The sequence below is a fragment of the Nelumbo nucifera genome, chromosome 2 (assembly GCF_055504915.1).
Source record: "Nelumbo nucifera cultivar China Antique chromosome 2, China Antique-T2T, whole genome shotgun sequence".
NCBI lineage: Eukaryota > Viridiplantae > Streptophyta > Magnoliopsida > Proteales > Nelumbonaceae > Nelumbo > Nelumbo nucifera.
In genome coordinates this window covers 55613877-55635444 of record NC_142650.1, presented here as the reverse complement: position 1 = coordinate 55635444, position 21568 = coordinate 55613877, and the positions used below count along the sequence as shown (strand labels likewise).

General features: G+C 38.0%; 1 protein-coding gene and 1 long non-coding RNA gene across 5 annotated transcripts in view; one reads left to right on the top strand and one right to left on the bottom strand.

The window, feature by feature from the left end:
* Window positions 1-3915, top strand: part of LOC109113911 (uncharacterized) — a 38460-nt gene extending 34545 nt beyond the window's left edge. The window contains exon 2 of the long non-coding RNA XR_002022049.2: window positions 2963-3915. This is a non-coding gene — a long non-coding RNA (uncharacterized LOC109113911). The remainder of the gene's footprint in view (window positions 1-2962) is intronic.
* Window positions 1-11095, bottom strand: part of LOC104586336 (ABC transporter G family member 3-like) — a 44839-nt gene extending 33744 nt beyond the window's left edge. The window contains exons 1-7 of one of the 4 annotated variants that reach the window (XM_010243526.3): window positions 10978-11049; window positions 10852-10898; window positions 9845-10531; window positions 9655-9734; window positions 1448-1734; window positions 845-1016; window positions 558-671 (exon numbers count right to left, since the gene is read on the bottom strand). In XM_010243526.3, coding sequence (XP_010241828.1) covers window positions 558-671; window positions 845-1016; window positions 1448-1734; window positions 9655-9734; window positions 9845-10319 — 1128 coding nt within the window. In that variant the 5' untranslated portion in view covers window positions 10320-10531; window positions 10852-10898; window positions 10978-11049. Of the gene's footprint in view, window positions 1-557; window positions 672-844; window positions 1017-1447; window positions 1735-9654; window positions 9735-9844; window positions 10532-10713 lie in introns of all 4 variants that reach the window. The other 3 variants (XM_010243528.3, XM_088898317.1, XM_010243527.3) reach the window with 3 other exon arrangements.
* Between the last annotated feature and the right edge of the window lie 10473 nt (window positions 11096-21568).

Below are 21568 nucleotides of genomic sequence, written 5' to 3'. Positions count from 1 at the left end.
TCTCATTATTTTCTCTATTCTTTCTCTTCTTCTTCTCTCTTCTCACAAAATTTCTTCTTTTCTTCATCTTTTTCTACAGTTTTTTATTTCTGCAGATTTCTACTCAAAGCTATAGCACAGTTTAAGGATTATAAACTAGATAGTTTACAGTTGAACTATTGAACCATGAAGTGACAGCTCCAGCAGTTCAACATCCATATTGATTTGAAAAACATTTGTTCAACCATAACTGTTGGCATGATGTAGGCATCAAGAGTTTTATAGACCCATAATTATGGCATGAATAGCATAAAAGCAGAAATGTTACACAAACAGATTTTTCAGATAATGCTGAAAAAAAAAACGGGTTTTCAGATAAACAAATAGATCAGAAGCATAGTTCCATAGCTCCTACCTAGGTGAATTTCCAAGACAAGAATCAACTGAATCAGATTAGCTTAACTGTGCAGTGCCATTGTTCATATTTTTTCCCTCACCTATTCTAGAAAGAAGTGATAAATGCAAAGACTAAACCTAGAATTCCACCGGAAATAATAAATAAATAAGCAAACAAGTACCTGCCAATTTTTGCACATGGCTATAATCCTGTCAAAATCTGTATTTATAGCACGTAGAAAGTGATCAGAGGGGCTTTGCATTATTGGGCAAGGAAATCCAGCATTTGAGAAGTGCTGCATGAACAAAATGGTAACAAGTTTGTTTCTTCCAAACACAAATAAAAAATTAACAGGCGATCTGTTGGGTTCCCCCAAAGGACATCATAAAACAAGAACTCAAAAAATGAAACCAAATGCAAGTGCAAATCTGAGATAAAAGGCAATATATCAGATCAACATAAAGTTACCTGCAAACATGCTAGTGTTTCTCCAAAAAACAGTGTATTTCCATTTGAAAGCAGACAAATCCGATCAAATAGGCCAAATACTTCTGTGCTGCTTTGATACATAGTGAAAATAAGTGTGCAGCCCGTGCTTGCAAGTTTCTTCAAAGTTACCATCAACAGAAGTGCAGACACACTGCATGTAAGAAATATTATAGTTAAACTAAAAATGATAACCGAAAAGGCAAATATATACAACTTTACCATTATAGATAGAATGTGGACAACCAACAACCACATCCTCCAGATGGAGACATTGTATAGCAACAATCAGTATTAGACATGGCAAATATGCAAGGGATGGGACTCACAAACAAACTCACTAACTCAGCTGGACCAGTCCAGGATTTAAATGGAAAATACGAGGAAGATTCCGTGGAAATGAAAAGAAAAATACATAAATAAAAAAGAGGTGACAAATTACATTAGATTGCCAATGGTAACCTACATTTAGATCAAATTATAGGTCCTACCCTTCACAAACTATCATCTACCAGAGGATCCTTCAATTTCCTTGATAGAGTCCAACTAAACAAACATTTACATGGGTAAGAAAGTTGATGAAACCTGTCAAGATGATAAAGAGGTTCATCTATAAATAAGATCTGTGGTCTCATCACAAGCTCCCTGGCAATGCTGACACGCCTTCTCTCACCACTAGGGAGGCCCTTCATATAGCAGTGGCCACCAATCAGTTTATTTGCATAATCACCCAAAGACATAGCAATAATTGCATCCTCTACGACACTCTTTTTCTGGGAGAAGCATCCAGGAAGTTGGAGAAGCGCTGAGTAGTATAACATCTCACGGACAGTTAGAGATCCAATCAGTGTGGTTTCCCTCTCCACATAACCCTACAAATCGAAAAGAGATTCCATGTGAACACCTCTGCCCCTGTAACAATCCTCCTTTTATTAAAAAACATGAACTAATTAATAATTAAAAAGATAATTAATGTAATGGTATTTTTTCTTGAAAAAGTAATATATTGTATAATTGTATTATGAACAGAACTACAGAAGAGATTACAATCCAGTGCCACATACAGCCAATACCATGGATTATTATGATAATATAATACTATTGCTATTATTATTGTTATTATTTGTTTTATCCTTGTTGGAATATGTTGCCGGGGTGCTGTTATTATTAGCTTTTATATTAGGCTATGCCGCCAGGGGCACCTCTGTAATTTTATCTTCTTGTATTGTTTTAACCTGTCCCCCATTATAAATAATAAACAGGGCGCCCAGCCCAATCTTTTGGCCCCCTTCTAAAAACTTTCTTCCCGGTGAACCTCACGGTCCTCACCAGGAAAGAAACAAATTCCACAGACTGAGAGTAAAGCATCTGGAACGCATTCTGATGCTTGAACTCAGGGACTACAGATAACCATGAGATCAGTTTGCTCACAAAGCAAAATGGACTAATTCATCTGAACTTTTTACTTTGTTACAGAAAATTTGGTTAATTCTTTCAGACCATATAAACACTAAAACAGCCGCAGGAATGGTTTTCCAGATCAGCTTCCCTTTCTTCTTCAGACCAGGCAGCCTCCAGCAACATAATAGTTCTTTCTTTATATATATATACACACACACACATATGTATTTGTACAAATATATACACATATATATATGTATATAAATATATATACTTAAAATATATAGACGCTGATGTGGCACGACCTGACCTGTTCGACCCGGACGGTCCAACTGTTGACCCGCGACCTGGAGTCAAAAACAGTTTGGCCTCCGAGTCGGTTTTTAAAACACTGATCTATACTATTACAAGGCAGATACTTGCCTTGGCTTTGGTGCAAGTCATAAAAGTTAAATTTGAGTGCATAATGTCAATTTATATCTTTTACCCTTTACTTGCACACATGCATGGCACATGCCCTTACACTAGTATTGTATAAGTGGAAATTTTTTATTGGTTTAGGTATAGATATGGTAGATATGACTTAAAAATAGGGTAGAACAAAGTTTGTAAAAAATAGAAATAACCCTACGAGTTATAATTCATGATTCCATTTGATTCAATTTTCTCTACGATTTACGATGCGATTATGATTTTCAGATCATTGGCCACCGCCATAGACACACACATGAGACGTGCTACAATCTTGTTGGGAAGCCTAAGTGGGCAACTAAGAACCAAGAATCAAATAAGGGGCAAGGACAGAAGAAGTACAGTGCAGCAAATGTGATAGCAAGTGATTCTCAGACTAGCAGTGTGACTGCTAGGAACACCCAAGAGCATCAGATCAGTTTGACCCTAAAGAAGATCTCATTAGCTCACTTTGCAATCACCTAGAATCCTATGGTAGGGCATTGTGTCAGATGGATAGTACGACTGGTACTCCCTCCACCTCATTTGTATCTACAACAACAGATGCAACCTCTGCTTTCCATGTATCCACTCTTGCCTCTGATTTTCCAATGGATCATTGACTCAAGAAGCACAACCACATGAAAGTGGAGGTGTATGCAGATGCAGACTAGGCAGGTGCTATGGATGAAAGGAAATCCACCAGTGAGTATTGTACTTTCATAGGCAGAAACCTACTGACATGGAGGAGCAAAAAGCAAAGTGTAGTTGCAAGGTCAAGTTTTGAAACTAAATATAGGGCCATGGAACATGGGGTTGCTGAGGTGCTTTGGATAAAAAATCTATTAGGGGAGATGGGGTTTCATGTTGGCAATCCTATCTCCCTCTACTATGACAACAAGCAACCATAAACATTGAAACTAATCCTGTCCTCCAGGATAGGACAAAGCATATCGAGGTGGGCAAGCATTTTACATAGGAAAAGCTCGAAAGGGATGAAGCGTGCACTCCTTATGTTAGTTCAAAGGAGCAACTTCCTTCTCCTCCTCTTCTCTTTTCTTCTTTGATTCTAAGTGGAAAACAGATATATAAGTTACCATAGTAGTTACAATGATGAGCCATAATGGCACCAAGACCTAAGAGGAGTCTGGTGCAACTTGACGAAAATGAAAAGCAAAGTTTCAACTTTTAAATTATGCTAAGATATAGTATTTTATTCCTATTCTAAGCCATATACAAATTTTTAGAAGTAGTTACTAGGTCAAAATACAAAATCTTGACTAAGACTGAATTTATGTTGGAACTAAGAATTAACTCTTTGCTAAAAGATGTAGAAGGCTCCAAAGTAGCTGATTGGGGAATTTGTGTAGTATGATTAAGGGATAATGATAGAATTTTATTAAGCAAAAGATAATAATAAACCTTATAGTATAGGAAAAAAGGAGGGCAAAGAACAAATGAAAAAAAAAAAAAAAATACAAAACAAAACGAGAGAGCTTTGCAATAGAATATAGCTGTCACTACACAATTAGCAATTCTTCTCTCTCCAGCCCAGTCCTACCCAAAGCATCAGCTAAATATCACAATTCATTGGGATCCATCTAAGGAGCCATTTGATAACAGCTGAAGTGGCTAAACTCAAATGACTTTCTTTTTATTGAGCAAAAAGGTAAAGTATAAATTCTGTTTTTTTATTTTTTATCAATAACTGAAATGAATTCATTAAAACGGGAGTTTTTTTTTATATATGAGCAAGATTTTATTAAACCAGCAAATAAGAGTTACATGCAACCCATGGAAAGGCACGATGCGACCTTTCCTTTAAAACTAGTTATAGAATTATAAGTACAAAAGAAATTACATAGAAGCCCAAAATAAAGTAGCCCGAAGAACCCCCTGTTTTGCAACTGAATCAGCCATTGAGTTTGCTGATCTACCTACCCACTGAACTCGGATTGTCATATTCCTTGTTAGCCATTGAACCTTTTTGAGAAGATCTCTAAAACCCCATATCACAGTGTCCAGATCCTTCAGAAAACCCACTATCACCTGGGAATCCCCTTCAATAATCAGATGCTCTATGCCTAGCTGGATTCCTTGTACAGCATCAAGTAATTCGGCCCTTAAAGAGTCTCCCACACCCACAGGACCTGAGTACAAAGATATAATGCTACTGTCTTTGTTTCTCAGCACTCCTCCTATGTCTGAAGGTCTTGGATTTCCTCAGCTACTTCCCTCAAAGTTTAGCTTAATAAACTCCTTCCCTGGTGGCATCCATTCAACCACATGTCTGTCCTTCCTCGGCTACTTCCATCAAAGTTCAGCTTAATAAACCCCTCCCCTGGTGGCATCCATTCAACCACATGTTTGTCCTTCCTGGTAGAAGTATTAGCCACTGCTAACCAGTTTCTCCATATGTCATCAAAAGAGTATGCATCAAAGAGCTTTAGAGTTTTCAGCCACTGAATTGCCCTTGTCAGAATACATTCTTTAACTTCCGAGAAGCTCCTTTCTTTTTCACAAAAAAAATCCGTTCCTTTCTTCCCAAACTGTCCACAACAAAGCTGCTCTTATGCACTTCCACGTAATTCTCCCTCTCTTTGTATGCCATTAAAAGATAGACGGATTAAACAGCAAGCTAGTATCAAATGGCAGGTTCTACCTACACTCAAACAACATAAAACTCCAATTCCATAAAGCTGTAACAAAGGAGCAAGAGATCAGTAAGTGGTGACTGTCTTCATTCTGAGATTTACAAAGAACACACCAATTAGGGGATAAGCACCATTTTGGTCTCCTCTTTTGCAGGTTTTCAAATAAACAATAGGAATACAACAAGGAGAGATAAACTCTCTTAGCTCTTCCAAAAGAGAAAAAAGACTACAATAAAGCTCAAAACAGTTGATTTATTCCCACCCTTTGTTTGGCCGAAGTATTAGCAAAGGAGTTAGCATTCCTTTTCACCCATTGTATACAGACCTCCAAGTCTTGTAACAGCCTACTAAGTTTCCTTCTCTCATAGATGTAACCCCCACCAGCCAGTATCCTCCTCCTTTAGCAACCAATTTTCAATCATCAACTTACTAATATTCAGTTCCTTAGCTTTTTGTACTCCTTCCAAAGCAGCAAATATTTTAGTCCTCAATAAGTTGCCTATACCAATAGGACCTGAAAATAGCACAATAACCCTTAACTCCTCATTCTTGAATACTCCTCCAATACCTGAAGGACCTCGATTTCCTTCACTACTGACATCAAAGTTTAATTTTATGAAACCAAACTAGGTGGAAACCAAACAAGCCTAGTTACAGCCTTACAAGAAGACGAGCTAGTAATTTCAAATCACTTCCTCGTCAAGTCACCAGCATGAAAGTCCTCAAAGAGTTTCAAGGACTTCACCCAATGCACCACTCTAATTGTAATGATTTCAATTAATGCATTCTTGTTTCCTTCAACCCCTGAGAAGTTTCTTTGGTTCATTTTTTCCCAAATTGTCCAACAAACAGCTGCCCTTGTACACCTTCAAAGAATCCTCTCCCTCTTCTTCCAACTAACAAAGTTATAAGCAAACAAGTTTTGTACATTTGGTGGGGGTTCCACCTACACCCAAATAAAGAGCGAAATCATTTCCAAATTGAAAAAGAGAAGGGGCAGGAGATTAATAAGTGATAGCAGGACTCATCCTTGGCTTTGTAGAGAAAACACCAGTGCGGGGATATGGACCAATTGGTCTCTTTCTCTGGAATAAGTCACAAGTGTTAATTCTTTCCATAAACAATTCCCAGTAAAAAGCTCCTACCCTAGGTCGAATAGGTTCACTCCACACCTCTTTAACAAGAAAAGGAACTCCAAGGCTATCACCCGGTTAAGTTAAGGAATTAAAGGACGCACAAGAGAAAGAACATGAGGAAGAAAGAGTCCAAACCCAACTATCACTTCTTCTTTTTTATGAGTATCCAATTATCTCTCCTTGCATAACTTACAACCACTCTCTCAAAGCTTTGGAGAAAAGACAAAACATCAAATATTTCAGGCTTGCGGAGACCTCTTCTAAAGCCCAGATCCCACTCAAGACCAGACCTTGAGTTGGACTGAACCAAGAACGAGGAGATAGGCTCATCCCTACGATTTGACAGGGCAAAAAGAGATGGACATTAGTCCTTTAAGGGAGAGTTGAAACACTAGATCATGCATGCAGGGTTAAGGTAAAGTATCAATTCCATTAATCAGACAGTGAGATGCCATACAAAATGTAGTCAGCATAAACTTAGTGACCCGTATACCCTATTCAAGAAAATAAAACCTCAAAAATTGTTTTGTTAATTAGATCAATATAAGATTTTCAATTCACATATACATGGATATCATCCAAATAACATGTTTTAATGTGATCCTTTTCTATTTAAATTCATTCTTTTCTCAAGTTCATCATCAATTTATCATAGATAACTCTTTCCTTATTTTCCTTTATGAAATATATTTTAAATTATGCATGGTTTAATTAAAGTAGTCAATTTTTAGTATCTTAAACTCTTTTAAAAAGATAAACACTATAGTAGCATAAGAAGCATATTCATATGTAAATAATATTTATAATTAAAATAATTGATCAAAAAATATTTATAACTAAAATATCAACAAATGGTACTAGAGTATAATCTATGATGATACAATAACGTTTCAAACACTTAAAATTGTTATTGGTGGAGGAAGAAACCACCTTGAAATGGTACAATCATTTCAAACATCACTTTTATCACTTTATAATGATACAATAATTTAATAGAGTATGTCTTTTTATAATTTCAAAAAATAGCATATAATTTATCTTTAAAAAAAATATTTTCATATTAATATTTACAATGTTACAAAAAAAATCACAATAAATCTACATGAAACCTCTGATATTTTTGACATAATTTTTGTTGTTAAGTGATTGACATTTCCACCAAAATCATCATTCTAAACCTTGAATATAAGGACCCAGAGAAGAGCTTCTAGTTTCTACCTTACCACATTTCCTGCTCCAATTCGACCCAAAACCCATAATAATCTTACCTCTACAGTCCCTAAAAGCTCTCCTTATACTTAAGGACTAAGGATTTTAATAGAATACCAATCAAAATTTAGGTTCACTACTCCCTACATGAGAAGTACCACAACAAAGAGCCTATCTTTGAGTTAACAAAGAAGTTGAAGAACTTCTTAGCAATAACCAGATAAATCAATAAGACTCTCCCTTGTGACACATGAAACAACTTAGCAAGAGGGGCGAAAGTTAGCTTGCAGAGAAATTAATACTAAGATACTCCAAAGTTTAGCATCGCCAAAGGAAGTTATCCCCCAAGGAAGGTCATAGGCATGATCACGGTTTAAAGTATTGACACACCCCAATATGCCAGTAGGGGTGTATCAATTCTTTTTACCCCGCACTTTTTTTAGTTTTATTTTCAAATTTTCAGTTTAATATATACTTTAATATTGTTTAATATAAAAACATTGGTTTCCCGAAAACACCTTTAAATAGGTGTATTGGAAATCCAAAGATATGATACAATATGCCCAATACGGGGCATATCGTATCAATACTTTGACCTTGGGCATGATTAGTTCATGGCTACATTCACAAGGAGTTGAAGGCAATTGGCATCATGGTTTCACAACTACCTATATGGAAGGATTTCAAGGAAATGCCTCCTTATTTTATTTCTGAAACTTGTTGCACAAATTATAGATACTGTTTTATTTGTACCTTGGGATCTTAATGTAGGTCCCATTGTATAACACTTCTTGTACGCATGCAACACATGTACTATTCCTCATAATTTCTTGATGATAATTCAATTATAGATTACCATTTACACACAGAAACCAAACTTTTCTCTCTCTTGTGGAATTCCAAAAAGGTTGTCAGGAGGTCTTAAATCTCAAAACTCTTAAAAGAAAGCATCATGTAAACGACAGGCCCTGGTAGCCTATCACTATTCATTTTAAAAATAGCTTCTTTCATTTCCCCCTTAAATCCCCTGATAAACAACAGTGAACGGCATTTATTAAGAGTAATAAGTGGTAAAGCCTCAGAATTCCAGAAAACTTGAAGTGGAGGAGATCAGAACAGGCCAAGGCTGATACGAAACGGATAATTGGTCCATCCTAGAGGTAAACATTAGTCCCTGATCAAGGTGCCTCCATACCAGCTCATCTCCATTGGCTGCATTCCTAGCTAGAGAATCTGCCATATGGTCAATATCATTTGCAGATCCAGGTACCCAGCTGAACAAGAAGTTCATATTGGTGCATAAATGTTTTGCCTCACTAATCAGGAATTTAGGGGACCATGGGCCTTTCACATTATCTATGATCCAGCATATTACTACTTGACAGTCACCCTCCACAATTAAGCCATTCTAATCCAAAGGGTGGGCTAGCTTTCAGACTTGGAGCAAGGCAAGAACAAGAAGATACCTTGACCTACCAAACCTCAGTAACTTAACAGTGTAGTTCCATCATCCATGATGCCTCCTAGAAAAGGTTTTTTGACTGTGTCCAAACAATGAAACTACTAAAACTAGATAAGAAATGCATTACTAATTCCCTTCATGGCATTACACCATATTTTTGCTTATTATCAATTACGTATCAAAATCTTTTCATGCAATGGAAAAATCTCAGGCTGATAAGAGCGAAAATATGGGTTCAAGTCTGAGAACAGCCACTTTGTGCGGAAAGTGTCAAAGATTGGGGGGGGGGGGGAGGGTGTGCATCTGTAAACACACCGGATTCATTTCTAAGAACCATATTGATACACAGATAAAGAGGGCAACAAAGTTCATAGAGTGAAGGAAGAACCACAAAGAAAATGTGGACAAAATCAACCACAGATAACATGATTGAAAGCAAGAATTTACATAAGACTACTGGTCAAAAAACAAATAACTTACATAGGATCCATACGGCAAGCAGGATTTTGCCCCATTTACAAACACTTCACCATATACTTTAGCTGGCTCATGCAATCTACCTAAAACGATAATGAGACAAACAACATTTCAGTTTTAAAGCTTTAAAAAAAACATCAAAATCAAAGATTGAAATACTTGAGTAAATATAGTATAGTCAAATGAAAATAACCTGCAATTGCCCCTAGCATTGTGGACTTCCCAGATTTGGCTGGCCCCATGATCACTGTAAGTGTTCCTGGCAAAGCATAACCACTTGAGCTCTTCACGACCTTATCAGAATATTTCCTCTTTCCCTTGATTGTGACTGTCAAGTCCTTCCAAACAACTGAAGCTCCCGCAATCTTTCTTGCAACAACTGATCCATCAGGCAGTGGGGGGGATGGCAGTGAACCACTATTAAGCTTTGAGAGAAAGGGGGATGCCGTCGTTGCAGCGTTGATTGAGTCACCTCCTTCTTCCACTCTTAAATCAACTTCTGTGTCATCCCACTCAGGCGAATCCTCAAATGAAATGGGTTGTCTTATAGATCCAGGTTTCCGCAAGTAGAAAAAGTTGCTTGAGGGCACCCTACTTGTAGGACTACTAGCAGACGAAGAGGAAGACCTGTAGTGATCAGATTGTGACTGAATTTCGTCCATTCTCATCCCAGAATCCTAATGACCCAAACACAGAAATTTCCCAGGAAAAAAAAAAGAATAATAACTAGCGTTGTACTACAAGACTAATGCAACCCAACATAGATTAAATCCTTCCCCACCATCCAGACTAAAGAACTCTATAGCAAAGCTAATTTAGCTCTTCACTTCCAAACTTTCCGGCTTTGGAGACTACAAGCTAGTAGAACAACCATATGAACCTGCAGCAACAGAATAAAAAGGAATTAAAACATCAATCAATATAACAATTAAACTATCTCGTCCCTTTATGCAGCTCGTATCGTTTACTCTGGAACCAGCTCCATTCCAGTGGGAAAACCCTTAAACCCAGACGACCCACAAAAGTATGAAACCATTGGAACCCCTTAATGCCTTAACTCACCTAATGCAGAACACTTTCATCCGCATTTCTGATATGAAGAACATATTTAACAATACCCAATTCATTTCTCTCAAAAATAAACCAAAAACCCTAAAACCATACAAAACAAATATCCAATAAAAAGAAAGAAAAGCTTACGTTCAAATGCAGCTTCAATGTTACTGAAAAGCTTTTCTTCTCTAAAGCTGAAAAAAAAAAAAAAAGAGAGAAGACAAATGCAGAAGCGCACTCTAATATAAAAACAGAGAGAGCGAAAGAGGATACCTGGACGCTGGATCTGATGAGTAGGAGGTGAGCTGAGTGTCACTTTCTGGGTCCTCCACGCTAATTAATTCTGAGAGAGAGAGTAGAGTGAGACTGTAATGAGTGTTTGTGCTTTTTTAAGGAATCTTTTGACCCGTTTTTTCCTGTTTTACGTTGTTTGTTTTTTCTTTCTCTCATCCTTCTTTTCTTTTTGTTTCCATCCTGTAGCGAGGAAATGGAATCAGAATCTACACTCCTGCGAAACAAAAGCATCAGATTGGAATCTTCTATTCTGCAGCTCTAGAACTCGAAGTTATGTAAAAGGAAAGTATTCCAATCCAACGGTTTCTTAATATGCTCTAACAGTTAGGTGGAGCCAACGTTGTTTTGTTTGGTCGGGGAAAGTGTGGCAGGGACAGCGTTCATTCCACTTTGTTCCTGAACCCTGGGCCCACCTTGTAAAATAAAATAAGTATTAAGTATAGTAGAAGCTTCTCAACTCTCAAGTAGCTGTTATTTTAATTAAAAAATATTTTTTTGTTATTTTAATTAAAAAATATTTTTTTTGTTATTTTAATTAAATAATACTGCCAGATACATATGCACTACATGTGTGAATATTTTAATTTTTAAAAGTAATCCCTTAGGTTATTGACAATTTTTTAAACCTCCGGCCCAGAGGTTGAACCACTTTTTCCTCTGGCTCATTAGGCCAACGATTCAATGGTCAAACCATTCAGGTTAATGGGTCATTGACCAACAATCAAATGGACATGGTTTTTATCTAGTATGGCATTTCAGAGGTTAACACAAAGTTTTCGATCCGACGTTGACCTAGGTAAATGAACCATTCAAACCGTTACCAATACCATTTCTGGTTCAATATTTAGTTCAAAACCGTTGATTTGGTCTGAAACTTATGGTCTAGGTGGTTGAACTATTGACCCATTTGATCCAATTAATGAATTACAAGTCATATAATGCAAATTATAAAAAAACTTCATGAGGCCATAATTTTACACTTGATTGTTGGATTGGGGTGATTTTTTTTTTTTTTTTTTGTACTGTTTTTGCAAGGGATCAAGGTGCCTTGACCCACTATTTTTGTCAAAAAAATGTTTGACTGCCTCAAGCCTTAATCTTTAGGGAAAAATTCCCGTATTTTGGGTGTAGTGCCACTTTAGTCCCTGAACTTTAAAATGTGATAATTCAGTACCCAAACTTTCAAAATGTACCAATCGAGTACAAGTTGTTAAGTGACATATGAAAAGACACAAATGCCCTTTGGATGTCATCTAATTTTCTTTCAAAAAATTTATCTTTAGCCATATCCCTAAAGACTTGGGGACATGATAAAGCCTTTTCCAGAGTAAAGTTGGGGCAAAATTACTTAAATTGTAGCATTCTCAATTGATGAGGGCGGATTTTGCCCTCCAATGATATCGTGACACATGGCATCTTGGTACAGCTAGATGATACATAGACGCCACCTAAGCAGTGACTTGGAGTCCCAGATCATGGTTTCTCTTTGCCCCGACCTAGCAACATGCCTTCGCCACCAACCTGGCAACCTTGACCACAACTTAGGCCAGTCAAGAGCACCTCGTATAGGGTCGACCTGTAGCACCTCGTCACTAGCCGATGTGACCTCGATGTGAGGAGTGACCTCCCTCGAGGGCTTGCCGACCTAACTGAGGTCTAGGAGGCGACCTGCGAGTTGTGTTTGCTGACAATTTCGGTATGCATATCCCAACACTCCCAAGTTTCTCGGAAGTTGGTCCACGTACCGAGTGTTCCGGAGGATGGCCAACGTGCGTGGCAGTTACTTTCGGGGATCTCGGACCAGTTAGACGACCTCCCGAAAATCTCAGATGCGGTGCGTGAAGCCCACACCAAACAAAGCCTATATAAAGGCACCAACCCCAATGACACGAAAAGGTACGCGCGATTATTTGCTCACTAGCTTTCTCTACACTCAAGCTTTCAGCTCGCAACCAAGACAACGCAATACCGACTTAAGCATTGGAGCGACCTCGCCAGGTTAGACACCCTGTGTCCTCTAACATTGATTCATTGCAGGTTTCTTTGAAGAGCTACCTAGCTCAACACCCAATCTACCCCCCAGCTCGGCCTAATCAGCTCGACATCCAAATCCTCATCCAGCAAAAATCCTCCACTTCAACCTCTGAATCATCGGCCACCTGAAAATAATCCAAACAACAGGGTGCTATCAAAAAAAGGGCATCATCACCAATGGCTTCCTCTACTTGAGAATGTAGATTATGTGGGGCAGTGTTGAGGACAACAGTGTTAACAGCTGCACGGCCTTCATATTCCCTTTGACAACCAGGAGCCCTAAAATTTCATTTACAGTCCCGTCTTCAAAACCAGAATACATCCATTTTCCATCAAATTGGAATCCCACTACCCATTATTAGTATGCGAGTCATAACTCATCACCGGTTGAGGGAATGTGAGGGTTTTCAATAACAACCATGGATTACTAATTTGGGATTATTTCGAGACGATTAACCTGAGAATCTGGGTATTGAAGAGTCTGATAGCACCGTCCACTCTATGCCTCCAAAAACCAAATTGTGTGATCATAGCCAACTGTTGCAAGGATCACCGAAGATTAACTCTTTTTTTTTATGAAAATTAAATAAAAAAAGAATTCTATAAAGTGTAAGACATGTTTGTCAATAATCAGATAAATAGTGACACAACCATTTCAATGAAGGGATGAGAGATCCATCCCATGGACGCCCAAAGATTGTGGAATAAGGGGCGAATTTCAAAAATTTTCTCTCCCTTCAATTGGGAATCACATTCCCTATTTAGAAAATCATATTTTCAATGATCATTCTTGAACCTTAAACTGAACCAGATCTGAACCAAAAGGAGTAGGAGAGAATTATACATGATACGGAGAAGTAGTATCTCCCAATGGAGGTGTTCACACCCAAGGAAGGATCCAAAAACTGCTCCCACTGAAGATGGCGCAGTGTAGGATGGAGTAGAATCAGCAGTGTTCTTCTCCAAGAACTCTGTCATTCGCAAGAATCAGCAGGATGGTACGTGAGCACAGCTTCCTTTCAATCATTTCTCAAAGAACTGATGTCAAGATCCAATCTTGACTTCTCCCACAACTGGAGATCGAACTGGCAAACAGGGCGGCAAGAGCAGGGAGGCGGCAAGAGAGTATTCGCAAGGTGCAGAGATCTCTCTTCTTGTGATTTCAGCACTAAAGAAAGACAGATGTTGTGTGTCTCTTCAAGCTGCCACCCCCTCCTTCTTTTGTTAACCTAAAAAGATTAGCTCCTAATCCAATTAGGAGCTGCTTATCCAAATATGATTTGGATAAGACCCATTTTAGGTGATAGGGATAAACCCTTATCTTATCTGCAGATTAGATTAGCTTTCTCCTAATCTCATTATGAGGTTTCTAGATCTGAATCACATTCAGATCTGGACTCTCTGAGTGGATAGGGTCAAGACCCTATTCTATCTGCTAATTCTATCAAAGAATTCGCCCCTTTAATTAACTAAATAAATAGCCCAGTTCGAAATGGGTTTTAGGCCCATTAAGCTTATGTGCTCACTTAACCTTCATAAATGCTGCCCAGTTGGGCTTCCTTGTATGGCGTGGGACCCAAGCATTGATCTACACATCAGCCACATGGGTTCGGCCCAGCCTTTGTTACAAGGCCTAGCCGAATACACTGTTATGGACAGTGCATCCCCTGAAACCCATCAAATGGGCTCTATGGGCCCAACGCTTACCCTAAGTGGTCCCTGGGCCAAGCCACTTTGTAACACCAAGGATTGTGGGCATATGCAATATTAGCTCATTAGGCATTATCCTCAATGGTCTTACACTTAACCTCTCAGCCCATAATGATCATACACTACCCGACAAGAGATGACCTCTCCCTCGGTTGCAAGGAATAGTGTTGCACTCTCTACTTATATAGATCCTGGGAATTAAAACCTTCTTGCAAATATTTTAGAAACCATAGTATATATACTTTTATATCTCATATAAAATATATTTTGCAAAACAAATCTCAACGATTGAAATCGGCTGCCGGCAGTCTTGGTTTCCATCAGTGAGAGTGCATCCCCGATTATTACCTTTGTCCGACAAAGGGGCTGATCCCGTCACTATGATCACTCACTCAGATGAATTCTCGGACAGTCCCAACATACCCAGGTTTTGACCCCCGCTAAGGATCTCACTGATTGGTATATCAAAGACAGCCCAATCCGACACCTAGTGCAGTATCATAATCGAGTCTAGGGGTCGAGTGTAACTTTCCAGTTTTGCCCATCAATCTCCAAGGTCCAGGGCAATATTGAAAATCTGATCCAGTTCAAAGATTCAATTAATCCTACACTGTATGTGCCTAGGGTCTCACCCTGGTAGCTGAGACAGGCCACCCCAACCGACTTGGTGGCACCACAGTGTCAGCCTTGTCAGGATAGATCTCCCTAGATCGACCCACTGGCTTTGAACATTCTAAATTAACACGAGTCTCATTAAGTGTCCAGTTTAAAGGTATTACACAGAAAATATACCAAGGGAACATGAATCAAATATGCACTTTTATTCATTTACAATAAACTCATAAAATACATCATTCTGATTGAACCTAAGGATATACAAAACTGTGTAACATTCAACTCCTATATCTTTATTGAAATTAAATGGGAAAGAAAAACAATGAAACCAGTTGTGCACATAATTTTCATGAACTAAGAAATTCATGTGGGAACTACCAACAACCTTGTATGTTTATTTGTTTTCAGTTGTATGTTTACGACATCACTTGGCAATGACAAACCAAATTATTCAAAACAGAAAACATTGGAGTCCGGGAGAAGTACGACAAAGGATACCTTGAGACTGAGAGAGGGGTTCGCATCCGTAACTCTACATCTATGTTTGATGTTTATGAGACGACTAAAACTGCATGTACACACTAGTGTGATTTCATGCTTTTATATATTTCAGTCAATCCACTTGGGATGCTGCTGCTAATTATTTATTGGGATACACAAACGTTAGATTAGTCGTCTTCAAGCAAGTAAGGACAGTTACAGCCAGCACCCGCACCTTCAATATCCTCACTGTCTCTCGATTTTCGTAGTGAAGGGCGGCCTTGATCTTCTGCACCGTGCAAGATATGAGGTTGAAACAGGTGCAGAGAGAGAGTTCTCAACCACATGGTGCTTCTCAGCCGGCGGAACTCAACCGGGTTAATTTCCGGTGGGTGGGTTACGAAAGGGTAATGGTTTCAGGGTTTCAGTTCGAAGTGAATGGAGAAGAGTGGGAGAAGTGTGAGCAAGAGAGGAATTAACGGAGGAGCCTGAAACGGCGTCAAATTGATTTCGCACGCGTCGCGTTCAGGTTTTGTGGGCAAATCCGTGGGGGGCAGATGCGAACCCCTGAGAGAGAGCGCGACAACTCCTCGAGTTTGAGCTCAGGCATTAAGTGAGCCTTGCAAGTTGCAACAGCAACCACACTATGGAGAGGCAACAGACGTTCCAAGTAAACACCTGCCATGATAGAAAACATTTGGAAGATTTAAGAAAATCGTAAAAAGTTACAGGGTGTTGCTTGTAATTCTCTCTTCTTAGGTGAAAGTCACCTTAGAAGATGAAGCCCCCGATGTCCCCCTCTTTAAACTCTCAGGCAATAAGTAAAAAATTTCACCACTATCACCAAGTATTGTTTCAGTCTCATGGTAGAAGATGATAAAAAGTTTTTTTTAAGGTTACTTTTAATATTTTAAAAGTTTTAAATTGTATATATTATCATGTGATACATATAACTGACCGACTATCAACCATAAGTACTAGATTAATACATTATAAAAATTTAGATATTGAATTGTTGCATTTTAAAATTCGAGAATTAAAGTGATACTAGACCCAAAGTATATGATCCATACTAATTGAAAATTTTTCCTAATTTTTAATATAGAAATTAAATATTAAATAATATATATTATAAGTAAAATTACATATAAATCAGCGACTGACCTGAATGAAAAAACGGCTCGGCGTCTACATTGGTTTTGAATGAACTGGAATTGTAACCGAGTCACCAACTGGTTAAAAACAATAATCGTAATCGGAAACATTGAGGAATCTAAGCATGAGCACATGAAGCCAAAGCAAAATAATAATAATAATAATAATAATAATAAAAGAAAAGAAAAGAAAAATAAAATATACAATCATAAAAAACAAAGCGTTTTGGTATTATGATGTTGCTCATGAAGTTTAAAAAGTTAGTCAATGGATAGAAATCATGTTCGTTTATGCTCGTTTTAACTTTTAAGAAAACGCCAATGTGGTCTCCACAATTTTGTATGGTAGTTAAGGCAATTCTAGAAATTTCTACATATGTTACACATTAAAAAATTAAAAATAAAAAATAAAAAAAAGAAGCAAACTACTTTTCTGCTTTGTCCTTTTTCTTTTCTTTTCTTTTTTTTCATGGGGCTATACAACAGAGGTAGCCCATCCCCTTTCCCTTGACCCCCCAACCTCTAGTGGCAGCGGGATTTGATCTTTTGTGCTTTTTTCTTAATTGTACGAATTTTTATTAAAGTTATTAAAAATCATGTTTGATACTGCGAGTTGCATAATTTGATATGCTTTCAGAGAATTGTGATTTTAAATCATTTTTAAGTTTAAATTTATGAAAATTGTCGGAAGGGCTGAGAAAAGACCTCTAATCTGCCGCCCTTCAGACTCAATTGGGTTTTCATGGCACATCATGAATGGAGAGAATTTGCATTTGCACCTCACACGCACATTTCAGCGTGTATTGAGAATATCTTCCAAACTTGTCATTAGAATATATTTCTAATACAAACACAGTTGCCATGTGCTGTGGGGCGCCCATGGGACATATTCTGTGGGGTGCAGATGTAAACTTGAATGAAGAAAGCATTAGGATAAGAGTTTGGATTGTCACTCCACTTGGCATGCTTTACAAGTGCCCGCCCCATATGCGCATTTCAACTTAGATGAAAACATCTCCTGTTGTATTTGTAATGGGGATATGTTCCCAATAAATTCACATCTCGGCGCCCTATCAGGAGCCGCCCCACAACACCCCACAGCACATCCCCTCTGTGCATTGTGAACATCTCACGATGATAGTACCAGTCCTGGTGATGTTATCATTGGGAGATGTTCCCAATACATGGTGGGGATATGCTGTGGGCATTGTGGGGCGGAGAAGTAATCTCATTTCCAATACATGATTGGGATGTGTGGTGGGGCGCCCACCCCAATTAATAGAAAAAGTGTGCTTTCTTAAAACATGCAAGAATGAAACATGTGAAACTATTGGTTTAAACCAATACGGCATTACTACATGGTGGTTCAATTGGTACATTAGCTGATTATTGCGGTTTTCCACCTACCTTGCAAGTTAATAGTATATTGCATTAAAATACCCATAGAAAAAACTAATACTGTATCAAAATTATAGAAAGAGAGAAGCTATGTAAAATGATATTACATCAGCCAATATAGAGGCATTCTTCTTCTTCTTCTTGGTAGGGGAGGTTCATTGTAATAAATTGGGAAGAGCTGAAGAGACCTGTTGACAGGCCCGATTATGGGCGATGAACATTTTGCACTGTTTTGGGTTTGGGCTTTGGACTAGGACCATTTAAATTTTAGCAAAAGACTCAATCCAAGTCTGATGCATTAACAGGTCTAATTGAAAACATGTTGATATAATTGATTAACGATCCCTTATAAGAAATAAGAGACATGATAGGGAGCCCCAGCCTAATTATTTATGTTGGGGTCTTAAATTTCTCATCATTAATTGTCCATGGGCCATTCGGATTTCACCAAAATTCCATCTCTCTCAAACTTATTTGTTAAAACATTTTAATAAATAAAATCTCATTTGTACATCTACTAAGTAGGAGTTTAGATCTATTGCACTCGATGACCTGTGCGAGCCATGTTTGGTTTGAAGGAAAGAGTAAGGAAAGGAAGGGAAATGCAGGGAAACTTGTACAAGATTTATAAAGGTTTTCTTTCCTTTCCTTTCCCTACTTTTTTCTTCAAAACAAACATAGCCTTAATGGATGTTAGGAGAAGAGTTTTATTTCTTTTGTTTTCCTTATTTCCAAAATTTAAAATACATCAAAACAAGAAGGGGAGAGGGAGCAAAAAATGAAATCTGATTCAGTCCTCACAAGACCATGTACATAGATTTTACGATTGTTCATTGGGAATATCTCCGTACTTGTATGCTTTTTTTCATGGGAAGATATTCTTAATACAAAGCTGCAAAAGTATTGAGAGAAAGATGTGAGTATGACCTTGTGAAGACTAAATCCGGTTTCACAAAAAATGATAGAAAACCTTTTATTTCTTTAACAAAGGTTTTCATTGAGACGATGTGTTAGATCACTAAGAAAAGACTAAGAATAAATACATCATCCATCGTTCAATTGCACATCAATGCCAGCCCATTACATCTGGAGTCCCATTTATAATCTACGATAGTTGTGGGGAATTAGAGGTACAACTTGGATTGTCCTGAATTAACATTTTGCACTACATCGGGCTCAGGCCTTTGGGCCGAATCATTCAAATGACAAAAGCTCAACTCGAACCCACCCAAGTTGCATTCCTACCAAGAATCTGATTCATTTACATTAAAATTTTCTCTTTTCATGAAAGAGTTATCGTTGGTCATAGTTTGGTGTTTGTTCAAAGGTTACATCATTTTCACTTCACAAGAGAGGTCATACCATTCCTCCCACTTCTAGTCATATTATAATATATTGTTCTCATGAAGTGAAATTGGTAATAGTAGCTAATGCTACTAGGATGGACATGGCATATCCATCTCATCCCAAACCCGCCCCCACTAGCCACTACTTACTTATGGGGCTCCGCGCCCTGTTAGAGTGGGTTCTTTGACCACTGAGTGGGAATCAGGGCAGAAATGGTATTTGTCCACCCCGCCCCAACTATATAATATCATGTTACATAATATATAGATAATATTACATAATATAATATAATATAATATAATATAATTTTAAGTAAATTTCAAAAAAATGAAAATGCAAGTAAGCAACTAGGAATGATTTTAGGGATCTCCATCCCAACAGGGACGGGGATGGGGTTGAGGTTTCTAACCCGTGTGGGGTTCAGGGCAGGGAAGTTGAGTTTAAGGTCGGGGACAGGGCATGCAAAACCCAACCCTACCACACCCTATTGCCATTCCTACTTTTAAGGGATCCAAGTCCAATTCTAAAGAGTTTAGACTATCATTTTGTAAAAGTTTTTCAACTAGTGGTAAACTACTTATTGGGTGACAAAGAAATTCATTGACCTATTGTATTTACTACTTAGGGACTGTTCGGTGAGTCTTTCTAAGTAGATCTTTCAACAACCCAATAGACCAATAGATGAGAAGATGCATTGAGTTTTTAGGGTCTTATCTTTAATAATCAAGACTGTTTAGCAAGCATTGTGGTTTACTAGGCTGTTAAAAATATCCGGAAAGGCTATTTTCAGCATAGAAAAACCAAAAGCTTCATTTGAAGCTTCTTGATTTTCGTCTTTTTTCAGTGTATACTCATCTTTGAATCTTTTTGATTTACGTGATACCGAACAGGAAAAGACCATTTTTTGGTCTTTGAGCTTCCCACATACCTAAAGACAAACCAAACACCACCTTAGTTTTTCCTTTGCTGTGGTTATTTCTTTGCTATTACCATTTTGCTTCCTTGTCTTAGCTTTCCTAGCCATTTGGTACTTTCTTTTTCATTTGAGAATCAAAGAAGGATTTTTCCATTGCACCAAGCAATTAATTGACTCTAATGGTGCTATTGGTCAGACACATGCTCAGAAACATGCCAAAAAATCTCCACTAGAGGTGCTACTGAGTACCCTCCACACTTGATCTTGGTGATGAACTCTCAAAAAGTTGCAAACCGCTTCTTGTGCATCAGACAATATCTGAATTAATCTCAGGCTTCACATGGAAAATAGCTTAATTTTCTGCTCCTGCACTAGGTGGCATTACAGTGTTGTACTTAGGCTGCAAAAAAGATCAATTTTCAGTGTTGTATATAATAACCCACAATCCCACATGTTGCTTATAGTCCTTGGACAGGATTCACCGTTGAAAAATGAAAAGCTATATGGTGGAGTGTTGTAGCTCGCTGGTTGTTGTGGGGGTGGGATCGATCTAGATGTGAATCAACAGTTGGATAGTTGGGTCCATATTGATATTGTGGAAAACTAGATAATTCCTTGCATCCCAAATTAGTCAAGTTGGGGCTAATGCTGAATTTATATCTTAGCATTTGGGAGGGCTTCCACACAGCAGCTTCTAGCATTGCAGAGTAGGTCCTTACATAGAAAGTTGTGAAACTATGTTTGGTGGAATACTTGAAAAGTCGGACATACATTTATATGAATAGGGATGCAATTAATTTGGGTTGTATCAGCCCGAACCCAATCCAAACCTGGCCTGAAAAAAGTTGAATTGGGTTGGGTTAAAGTCGGGTTACGTTTAGAGTTCAAAAGTATGAAGTTGATTTAAATTCAGGTT